General features: G+C 36.1%; 1 protein-coding gene across 5 annotated transcripts in view; it reads left to right on the top strand.

Annotated features, from left to right (window-relative positions):
- ZNF292 (zinc finger protein 292) overlaps window positions 1–11862 on the top strand; it is a 96406-nt gene extending 84544 nt beyond the window's left edge. For all 5 annotated transcript variants that reach the window (XM_053222487.1, XM_027057299.2, XM_053222488.1 and 2 more), the window contains one exon: window positions 2362–11862. In XM_053222487.1, the coding sequence (XP_053078462.1) occupies window positions 2362–9516 (7155 nt within the window). In that variant the 3' untranslated portion in view covers window positions 9517–11862. The remainder of the gene's footprint in view (window positions 1–2361) is intronic.
- Window positions 11863–12396: the final 534 nt, after the last annotated feature.

Below are 12396 nucleotides of genomic sequence, written 5' to 3'. Positions count from 1 at the left end.
AAAATAAAAACACTTGTTATATAACAAGTTTATGATTTGAATATCGCCTGTAAACTTAATTTTCAATCACACACACACGCAAATATGAAAACTCAAAAGAATAAAAATTTTGTTGTACTTCTGTTGGCATCATTTAAGGTTTCACATTTAATTACACAACATTAAGATGTTTTTAAAGCAAATTTATTCAAAGCCATTTGCTCTTAATGAGTTGAAATGAACCCTTGAATCCAGGAGCCGACTGTATTAGGATAGAACTGTCAGTTGAGTTTCTCTCTGAAATAATTTTAGTTGCATTTTCTAAGCAATAAGTAAAATTTTTGAATCCACTTTTGTCATTGATAGAGAAAGAGATCAACATTCACGTGACGGAATAGTTACAGTCAGCTTCATCAGAGTAGGTGTCCTTCATCCACAAAACCCCTATATCCTGAATCCTTTCTTAAAGTACTTTGTTTCTCTACCATTTCCTAAATTTTCTAAATAATTACAGCCTTTTTCAGAATTCTCATCCCCTACATATTTACTAGTCCTTTTGATATGTGCCTTCATCATCACTTGTGCATTATTAGAAGTAGCCCCTAAGTCATGTAACAGAGGTGCAAATGTTTTTTACTACAAAAGTTTTCTGGCTCAGATTTATCTTGGAATAGTATAAAATAACTATACAGGTTTGACATGAAAGCTAGAGACAACCATATGGTCCCAGTTCTTTCCTAGTTGTCCTTTCTTCACTGTCACTTTTAAGAATATAGGTCTCAGGCACCTGGGTGGCTCAGTCACTTGAGCATCTGACTTCGGTTCAGGTCATGATCTTGCAGTCAGTGAGTTCGAGACCCATGTTGGGCTCTGTGCTGACAGCTCAGAGCCTGGAGCCTGCTTCAGATTCTTTCTCTCCCTCTCTCTTTGCCCCTTCCCTGCTCATCCTCTGTCTCTCTCTCAAAAATAAACAAACATTAAAAAAAAATTTAATAGGTCTCATATCTATTTTTGTCCATTTTCTTCTTGGTCTTTGTGTCCTTGTTTTTCCTAAAGTCAAGACCAATTTATCTTCCCCTCACTTTCCTTTTGGCTCACGAATCTAAGCTCCTGTTTTAGTAAAAAAACAAAAAACTTTATTTCCTTCTTAGTCTGTGAAAATACAGACCCTATCAGCTTTTTTTTTACTTATTTTTTTCTTGCCTTTTGATCCTATATAACATATATTCCATTCCCATGAACGTGGCCACACCTTATAGCTGGCTTATTTCTTATATTTATGTTCTCCTTAGTCTTTAAAAACCCATTTTTTTTAATCTCTTCACTTCATATATCTTCAAATAACTTTTACCTTCATTACTGCTGTCTTGTAATAATAGTTCAGGATGCTAATTCAGGGACTCCTAGGTGGCCCAGTCAGTTCAGCATCCAACTCTTAATTTCAGCTCATGTTATGTGATTTCAGTTTGTGAGTTTGAGCCCCATGTCGGGCTCTACGCTGACAGCGTGGAGCCTGCTTAGGATTCTCTCTCTTCCTCTCTCTCTGTCCCTCCCCTGCTCGCTCGCTCTCTCTCTCTCTCTCTCTCTCTCACACACACACACACACTCTCTCTCTCTCTCTCTCTCAAAATAAATAAACTTTAAAAAATGCTAATTCAAAAGGAAAAACATTTATTGTGTCTCCTTCTACTCATTTTTAAGATGGTTCAGCAGCAAGGTAGGTGATTTGGCATTCAGCCAATGTATGATAGAACTACAACCCCTTCCCCCATGAAGGATCAGATTATTCTGTTAAAAGTGAAAATCTCCTTTCATTACTAGTAAGTTAGGAAATAGGGGGACATTCTCAGTTCTGTAATTGGATTAAGAGTTTTTTTATTTCAGAAGGACTGTAAATACAAAGTTAAGAAATGAAATTTGTGATAGAGTTGACATTTATCGATCACTTCCTATGTGCCAGACGTTATACTATAGCAGATACTTTAAATACATAATATTCACTAATACAGCAGTTTTATGAAGTTTGTGTTGTTTTGATCTGTCTTTTATAAGTGGGCTATGAACGGTTAGAGATGGTAATAACTTCCAAGTTTACCTAGCTGTATTAGATGATTTTATACCCAGGTCTTGTCTTAGTTCCCAGTGCTTATTCATTTTCTGTTATTCTTTATAATTCATTTTACACACACACACACACACACACACACACACACACACACACACACGGCTAAGCTACGATGCTTTAGAAGAGGCAGTTTTTCATATGTTGCTATTTGCAAAATTTGAGAAAAGCAAACCTCAATTTAAAAATAACCAAATTCACTTATAAGGGTTGGTTAAGTATAAATTGACATTTGACATTTCTTGTTTGCTTTTTCACAGACTGAAGGGGCTGGACTTGCCACCTGTATAGAACTATGTGTAAAAGCCCTTCGTTTGGAATCTACAGAAAATACTGAAGTGAAAATATCTATTTGCAAGACCATTTCCTGCTTGTTGCCTGATGATCTGGAAGTTAAACGTGCTTGTCAACTGAGTGAATTTCTTCTTGAGCCTACAGTAGATGCATATTATGCTGTGGAAATGTTGTATAACCAGCCAGATCAGAAATATGATGAAGAAAATCTTCCAATACCAAATTCTCTACGCTGTGAGCTCTTACTGGTATTGAAAACTCAGTGGCCCTTTGATCCAGAATTCTGGGATTGGAAAACCTTAAAACGACAATGTCTTGCATTAATGGGGGAAGAAGCATCCATTGTGTCTTCAATAGATGAACTAAACGACAGTGAAGTTTATGAGAAAGCAGTAGACTACCAGGAAGAGATAAAAGAAACTTCTATGAATGGACTTTCTGGTGGAGTTGGTGCTAATTCTGGCCTTCTCAAAGACATCTGTGATGAAAAGCAGAAGAAGAGAGAGATAAAACAATTAAGAGAGAGAGGATTTATATCTGCTAGGTTTAGGAATTGGCAAGCCTACATGCAGTATTGTGTGTTGTGTGACAAAGAATTCCTTGGTCATAGAATAGTACGGCATGCTCAAAAACATTACAAAGATGGGATTTACAGTTGCCCTATATGTGCAAAGAACTTCAATTCTAAAGAAACTTTTGTCCCTCATGTCACATTGCATGTTAAACAATCTAGTAAAGAGAGACTAGCAGCTATGAAACCATTAAGAAGATTGGGGAGGCCACCTAAGATCACAACTACCAATGAGAATCAAAAGACTAATGCTGTGACCAAGCAGGAACAGCGGCCTATAAAAAAGAATAGTCTCTATTCAACAGATTTCATAGTATTTAATGACAATGATGGTTCAGATGATGAGAATGATGACAAAGATAAATCTTACGAGCCAGAAGTGATCCCAGTCCAGAAACCAGTACCTGTTAATGAATTTAATTGCCCTGTAACTTTTTGTAAAAAGGGCTTTAAGTACTTTAAAAATTTAATCGCTCATGTAAAGGGACATAAGGATAATGAAGATGCCAAGCGCTTTCTTGAAATGCAAAGCAAAAAAGTTATTTGCCAATACTGTAGACGGCATTTTGTAAGTGTTACTCATCTTAATGATCACCTACAAATGCACTGTGGCAGTAAACCATATATCTGTATACAGATGAAATGTAAGGCTGGTTTTAATAGTTACGCAGAGCTCTTAACACACCGAAAGGAACATCAAGTCTTTAGAGCGAAATGTATGTTTCCTAAATGCGGCAGAATTTTTTCAGAAGCTTACTTACTATATGATCATGAAGCACAGCATTATAATACCTATACTTGTAAGTTCACAGGTTGCGGTAAAGTTTATCGTTCTCAGAGTGAGCTAGAAAAGCATCTGGATGATCACAGTACTCCTGAAAAAGTGCTGCCTCCTGAAGACCAACTTAATTCATCTGGAGATTGTGTTCAGCCTTCTAAAGTGAATCAGAACACAGAAGTGAGCATTGAGAAAGAGAGGTCTATGCTTCCTTCAGAAAATAACATTGAAAACGCCTTACCAGCAGAGAAAAGTGATGCTTGGGATAAAAGCAAAACAGAATCAGCTGTGACCAAACAAGACCAGATTTCTGCATCAGAGCTCAGGCAAGCTGATGGACCATTGTCAAATGGTTTGGAAAACCCAGTGACTACTCCTCTGCTTCAGGCCAGTGAAGTGGCTGTGTCCATTAAAGTGTCCCTCAATCAGGGGATCGAGGATAACTTTGGAAAGCAAGAAAACTCAACTGTGGAAGGCACTGGTGAATCATTGGTCACAAACTTACATACACCGGTTGAAGATACTTGTAATGATTTGTGTCGTCCAGGTTTTCAAGAAAGAAAAGAACAGGATTGCTTTAATGAAGCCCAGATAACTCAGAATTCTTTAGTAAATTCAGAAACCCTTAAAATAGGTGACCTTACCCCACAAAACTTAGAAAGGCAAGTGAACAACCTGATGACCTTTTCTGTGCAAAACCAGGCAGGATTTCAAAACAGTTTACCAGCTTCTAAGTTTGAATGTGGAGGTAATGTTAAAACATCATCCAGTCTTTATAATTTACCTCTTAAGACATTGGAAAGTATCACATTTGTTCCATCACAGCCCAACCCAAGTAGTTCTTTAGGAACTCCATCAGTACCTCCAAAAGCGCCAGGTCAGAAATTCAGTTGCCAGGTTGAGGGATGTACTCGAACCTATAATTCTTCACAGAGTATTGGGAAACACATGAAGACAGCACACCCTGACCAGTATGCGGCATTTAAAATGCAGCGCAAAAGTAAAAAAGGTCAAAAATCGAACAACTTAAATACACCAAATAATGGCAAGTTTGTTTATTTTTTGCCATCACAGGTGAGCAGCTCTAACAATGCATTTTTTACACCACAGACCAAAGCCAATGGGAATCCTACTTGTTCAAATCAGTTGCAGCATGTCTCGCCTTCCATTTTTCCAGCTCATTTAGCAAGTGTGTCAGCTCCACTGTTGCCCTCAGTGGAAAGTGTCATAAATCCAAATATACCTTCTCAGGATAAAAATGAACAAGGTGGTGGTATTATATGTTCCCAAATGGAAAATTTATCTACTACTGCCTTGCCAGCACAAATGGAAGATCTAACCAAAACAGTTTTGCCTTTGAATATTGACAGTGGCTCGGATCCTTTCCTTCCTTTACCTGCAGAAAGTAGTTCAATGTCTCTTTTCCCTTCACCAGCAGATAATGGGGCTAATTCTGTTTTTTCCCAGCTGGAAAATAATACAAATCATTTTTCCTCGCAGATTGAAGGAAACACCAATTCCTCCTTTCTAAAGGGAGGCAATGGTGAAAATGCAGTTTTTCCTTCGCAAGTCAATGTTGCAAATGACTTTAATAGCACCAGTGCCCAACAGTCTGCCCCTGAAAAAGTTAAAAAAGACCGTGGGCGGGGCCCAAATGGGAAGGAAAGAAAACCCAAGCACAACAAAAGGGCCAAATGGCCTGCAATTATCAGAGATGGGAAATTTATCTGTAGCAGGTGTTACAGGGCTTTTACTAATCCCAGATCTCTGGGTGGACACTTGTCTAAGCGATCTTACTGTAAACCACTGGATGGAGCAGAAATTGCTCAAGAACTTCTACAGAATAATGGACAGCCTTCTCTTCTTGCCAGCATGATTCTCTCCACAAATGCAGTAAATTTGCAGCAGCCTCAACAGTCTACCTTCAACCCAGAAGCGTGTTTTAAAGATCCATCATTCCTGCAACTTCTTGCTGCTGAAAATCGCTCATCAACATTTTTACCAAATACATTTCCCCGGACTGGTGTGACTAGCTTTAGTACCAGTGTTAGTCAAGAAGGAAGTGAAATTATTAAACAGGCTTTGGAAACTGCTGGCATTCCCAGTACGTTTGAGGGTGCTGAAATGCTTTCTCATGTTCCAGCAGGTTGTGTTTCAGATGCAGCACAAGTAAATGCAACAGTGATGCCAAACCCAGCTGTGCCACCCCTGTTGCAGACTGTATGCCACCCAAACGCCCTGCTGACAAACCAGAATAGGACACCAAACTCCAAAACTTCCTCCATTGAGGAATGCAGCAGTTTACCTGTTTTCCCAACAAATGACTTACTACTGAAGACTGTTGAAAATGGTTTGTGTTCTAGTTCATTCCCTAATTCTAGTGGGCCATCACAAAATTTTACCAGTAACAGTTCACGTGTTTCAGTTATAAGTGGTCCTCAGAACACAAGGTCTAGTCATTTAAATAAAAAGGGAAACAGTGCTTCGAAGAGAAGAAAGAAAGTTGCCCCTCCCCTAATTGCACCCAATGCTTCCCAAAACTTGGTAACAAGTGACTTGACAGCAATGGGACTTATAGCAAAGAGTATTGAGATACCAACCACTAACCTCCATTCAAATGTAATTCCAAATTGTGAGCCTCAGGGTTTGGTGGAAAACCTAGCACAGAAATTAAATAATGTTGACAATCAGTTATTTATTACTGATGTGAAAGAAAACTTTAAAACCAATCTTGAGTCCCATACGGTGTTAGCTCCTTTAACATTAAAAACTGAAAATGGGGATTCCCAAATGATGGCTTTGAATTCATGCACAACTTCAATAAATTCTGATTTGCAGATTTCTGAAGACAATGTTATACAAAACTTCGAAAAGACTCTTGAAATTATTAAAAGTGCTATGAATTCTCAAATACTAGAGGTAAAAAGTGGATCTCAGGGTGTTGGTGAAACATCACAGAATGCTCAAATAAATTATAACATTCAGCTTCCTTCAGTAAACACTGTACAAAATAGCAAGTTACCTGATTCTTCTCAGTTTTCCTCCTTCATAGGTGTATTGCCAGCAAAAAGTAACATTCCTCAGTCTGAAGTATTACATAAGGAGGATCAAATACAGGAAATTTTAGAAGGCTTACAGAAATTAAAATTAGAAAATGACCTGTCCACTCCAGCATCGCAGTGTGTACTAATAAATACATCAGTGACACTGACTCCCACTCCCATTAAACCAATCCCAAATGTCACAGTGGTTCAGCCAGTTTCTGAAATGATAAGCAACATTCAGTTTAGTGACAAAGTTAATAAACCCTTTGTGTGTCAAAACCAAGGGTGTAATTATAGCGCTATGACAAAGGATGCTTTATTTAAGCACTATGGTAAGATTCATCAATACACTCCAGAGATGATTCTTGAAATTAAGAAGAATCAGTTGAAATTTGCTCCATTTAAATGTGTAGTGCCTACCTGCACAAAAACATTTACAAGAAATTCTAATCTCCGAGCACACTGCCAGTTGGTCCATCATTTTACAACAGAAGAAATGGTAAAGTTAAAAATAAAAAGGCCTTATGGAAGAAAATCTCAGAGTGAAAATTTGTCAGCTCCACGAATTGCACAAGTAAAAAGACAGCTAACTATGACAGAGGAAAATAAAAGGGAGTTCCAGCCTGCTTTAGAATTGGGAGCAATGAAGGAAAATGCCGTCAGTAATACAGCAGTGATCCCAGAAAAACAACTTGTAGAAAAAAAAAGTCCTGAAAAAACAGAAAGTTCTTTGCAAGTGATTACAGTTACTTCAGAACAATGTAATACAAATTCTCTCACAAACATACAAACCAAAGGGCGGAAAATTAGGAGACATAAAAAAGAAAAGGAGGAGAAAAAACGCAAGAAGCCAGTTTCCCACTCCCATGAGTTTCCAACAAGATACAGTCCCTACAGACCTTATCGATGTGTTCACCAAGGTTGCTTTGCCGCTTTCACTATACAGCAAAACTTAATTCTGCATTACCAGGCTGTCCACAAATCAGATCTACCTGCATTTTCTGCAGAGATTGAAGAGGAAAGTGAAGCTGGTAAAGAAAGTGAAGAGATTGAAACTAAACAAACTGTGAAAGAATTTCGATGTCAGGTGAGTGACTGTTCTCGAATCTTCCAAGCAATTACTGGCCTGATCCAGCACTACATGAAACTTCATGAAATGACTCCTGAGGAAATTGAAAGTATGACTGCTTCTGTGGATGTTGGGAAATTTCCATGTGACCAGTTAGAGTGTAAATCTTCATTTACTACATACTTGAACTATGTTGTTCATCTTGAGGCAGATCATGGAATTGGGATAAAGGGAAATAAAACTGAAGAAGATGGCATATACAAGTGTGACTGTGAAGGCTGTGACCGTATATATGCAACTCGGTCAAATCTCCTCCGACACATTTTTAATAAGCATAATGACAAACATAAAGCTCATTTGATTCGGCCAAGAAGATTAACACCTGGTCAGGAAAATATATCAAGCAAGGCAAACCAAGAAAAGACAAAGTCTAAACATCGGGGTACAAAACACAGATCTGGAAAGGAAGGAATAAAAATGCCTAAGACTAAACGAAAGAAAAAAAATAATTTAGAAAACAAGACTGCGAAAATTGTGCAGATTGAAGAAAATAAACCTTATTCTCTGAAACGTGGAAAGCATGTATATTCTATAAAGGCTAGGAACGATGCCTTGTCTGAGTGTACAAGCAGATTTGTAACCCAGTATCCATGTATGATAAAGGGGTGTACATCAGTTGTTACAAGTGAAAGCAATATAATTAGACATTATAAATGCCATAAATTATCAAAGGCATTTACATCACAACACCGTAATCTCCTCATTGTCTTCAAACGGTGTTGCAACTCACAATTAAAGGAAACTTCTGAGCAAGAAGTTGATAAGAGTGATGTGAAAAATTCTGACACATGTGTACCAGAGAGCAGTGATAACTCCAGAACAGCTACAGTTCCACAGAGGGAAACTGAAAAAAATGAAAAAGACGAAATGGATGAGCTAACAGAATTATTTATTACAAAATTAATAAACGAAGACAATGCAAGTGTGGAGACCCAAGCTCATACCTCTTCAAATGTAAGTAATAATTTTCAGGAAAGTAACCCCTGCCAGTCAGAAAAACAAAAAACAAGTAATTTGAAGAGAGTTAATAAAGAAAAAAATGTCTCCCAAAATAAAAAGAGGAAAGTTGAAAAAGCTGAACCAACATCGGCAGTTGAGTTAAGTAGCACACATAAAGAAGAAGAAACTGCTGTTGCAATTCAGACTACGGAGGAGCATCCTGCATCTTTTGACTGGAGCTCGTTTAAACCAATGGGATTTGAAGTATCATTTCTGAAGTTTCTTGAAGAGTCTGCAGTGAAGCAGAAGAAAAATTCTGACAAAGACCATCCAAATAGTGGAAATAAGAAAGGGTCCCATTCAAATTCAAGAAAAAATATTGACAAGACTGCTGTGACTAGTGGAAATCATGTATGTTCTTGTAAAGAAAGTGAAACCTTTGTACAGTTTGCCAATCCATCACAGCTTCAGTGCAGTGATAATGTAAAAATTGTTTTAGACAAGACTCTTAAAGATTGCACTGAACTTGTGTTAAAACAGCTTCAGGAAATGAAACCTACCGTCAGTCTGAAAAAACTTGAAGTACATTCAAATGATCCAGATGTGTCTGTTATGAAAGAAATTAGTTTGGGTAAAGCAACAGGGAGAGGGCAGTACTGATACCTAATGTAATATAAATACATCATTTACGGTTTTATTTTAAATAGGAAGTCATCACGCATGCTAGAATTGTGACCCTTCTTCATTAATTTTTGTTGTTGACATGAATTAACCTGGCCGAAAAAAGGAAAAAAAAAAAAACACATGACATTTGTCATGTAAAACTTTTTTTTTTATCCCTATGGGACTTGAACAGAATCAATACTTCAGTTATTGTAAATAGTTGAGCTACACCTCAGATTTCTATCAGCCAGTTGCCCTTTCCATGAACTAATCTGAATTATCTGTGTGATTGATATGTTTCACCAGGTCACTGCTCATGTAGAACAGTACTCTGTAGATATCTTTTTTGTATATATTTATTATTGTAAATCATTTGCTGCCACCAGCAGTGTGTAAGTCTAAACTATTAAATGACACATTTATATTTGGAATTTTAATTTTTAACTAAGTGATCAAGTTTTTAAAACTGTTCTTTTATTGTTTTAAATTAAGAATTTTTCAAACTAAAAGTAGAAACTCTGCCATAGTTCATTGATTTTTACATAAAACATTTATTTACAAGATCTTAAAATTACTTTTCACAAAGTAGGCACATTGTATCAACACCTTGCTCTGCTTTGTAAATTTATCCTCTAGGATTTGGGGATGGTATTCATGTGAAATTATAGCAGATTCTTTAGCAGTTTCCTATAGCGACAGTTTTTTTCATTGCTTCTAATTGGATATAGTTATTATGGTTCCATGAAATATAATGGAAATGTGAATAAAGAATTTACTACATCAAAGATTTTAAACATTTGGTATTAAAAAAAAATCCGTTGTGAATGTGATAGAAACTAGTAGTGTGGAGCAGTGTAAATATTTGAGGTGGTGATTTGTGAAGTAGCCCAGTATTGCCTTAAATAAAATCACATTTCATTTCTTGTTTTATACATGTGATCTTATAAAGTTTTTTTTTTCCATTTTCTGAGATTTATAGATTGGTGTATAGCTTTAAACTGTATAAACTTTTGTGGAAAGATTTTTTTAAACATTTTTATAAATCTTAAAATTGGTATCATCAAAGTGAGCCCATCTTGTGTTTATAAAATGCAAGAGTCCTTAACATTTATAATTACATAGATGAAACACTTTCTATAAGGAAGTTGGATGTTTTGATTTTACTGTTTATAGATGTTAGATTGTACAGATTTGTATTTTCCCACCATATCTAATGATACTTTTTTCATTAGATTGGTCTTCCAGAGCAGTATTAGTTGTCATAATTGATTATTTTGGTTATTCAGTATATAATTAGCTCGTATAGGTTAGCTCTATTCACCATATTTATACTGTGGATTCACGGCCAGAGATAGAGGTTATTTCAGGAGAGTTTAGGACCTTCATTTGAAGTCCAACTAAGTCAGTACTGGAAACAAAACATCTTCTCAGATTTACTTTGTTTCTGTTTGCCATATATAGTAGCATTGATTTTTGACTTTGTGTTTGTTATAAACTAGTTGCATTCACAATATTATTAGCCTGAGATATTGATGATGTTGTGATAATATGAAAATGTGTATATTCCCTGTGCAACATCAGATTTGCAGGACAAATGAAGCACTTAACTGAAATTGCTGGTACTCTGAATAAATAAGCATGGTCAAGGAGTGAATTATTTTCTTTTGGAAAATATTTTTTTAAGTTTTATTGAAGTATTGTAGTTTTATTTTTAGGGCCTAATGGGTTATATTGAATAGTTGGTTTCACCTCCTTAAAGTTTATTACCAATATGCATAAAACTTGACACATTAAAATCCCTTCCCTTTGGCAAGCCCACTGTTATTTATTAAAATAAAAGTTGTTCTTATGGGTGATTAATACATGTTTTTTTTCTAAATTAACAATAACTTAACTCTGAATGATTTTGAAATTAAATTTTTGTTAACAACTGAATGTTTCTGTACAGTTTTCTTGGAAGTTGACCTAGCTCTTAAAGATAGGCCTTGGGCAAAACTGCCCTAAATAGTGCAGTAGCAAGTAGTTTTATTTCTGATAAATGTAGTGATGAGCCACAGTTACGTGAAAATACCAGTGGATTGGGGCTTTTCTTTTGCTCATTAGCTTAACTAGACATTTCTGTAATTGTTCTCCTACGTATCAGGAGAAAGTTTGCCAACACTGAGTTATTTTTTTTTATATTCCAGGTACTGTATGCTAAAAGTAATTATGGAAGAGTGGGCTTTTTAGCATGGAACAGAAAACTCAAATTATGGTATAAAATATGAATTTATAAAACAGCATGTTGGTAAAATTTGATATGGAATGTAATGCCTAAGTATTAAAAAGGAATCATAAAGTATATATTTTTCATGGTATACTTTTCCTCAGTCTATTGTCTTGGGGTATTTTCTTCCTGTAATCTCAGTTTACCTAAGCTTTTATCATTTAAAAATGGATTTTTTTCCCTCTTTTAAATCCAAAGAATTTGAATCTTACAGAACAGATTATTCAAAATACATCGTGTTAAGTGAAATGGTAACAGTTGGGAATTTTTCAGCAGTGTTAAATTCAGCATAGCTAAATTATTTTAAAGGGCTAGACAGAGATCAAGTTTTAGCAAGGCAATTTTTTGACTATCAGGTAAGCAAACACAGTTGCTATAGCTGTTAAGACTACTCAAATATTACAGCTAGAGATATCAAAGAGGGAATGCTCTATTTGGGGGAGGGTATTAATGAAAGTTTTTGTAGAAAAGATCAGTCTTGAGAGAGGAATGAATGAAGAGTCCTTGGATGGTCATAGGGGAAATGGGAATTCTACGTATGGAGAAATGATGAAGCAACATAGTGCATTTGCAGTATTGCAAGTGGTCTATGTGGGAAGATAGGGGGTTGG

This window comes from Acinonyx jubatus, chromosome B2 (assembly GCF_027475565.1).
Source record: "Acinonyx jubatus isolate Ajub_Pintada_27869175 chromosome B2, VMU_Ajub_asm_v1.0, whole genome shotgun sequence".
In the NCBI taxonomy this organism is placed as follows: Eukaryota; Metazoa; Chordata; class Mammalia; order Carnivora; family Felidae; genus Acinonyx; species Acinonyx jubatus.
The sequence above is the reverse complement of the archived record's forward strand: the minus strand, read 5'-3'. Positions and strand labels throughout refer to the sequence as shown.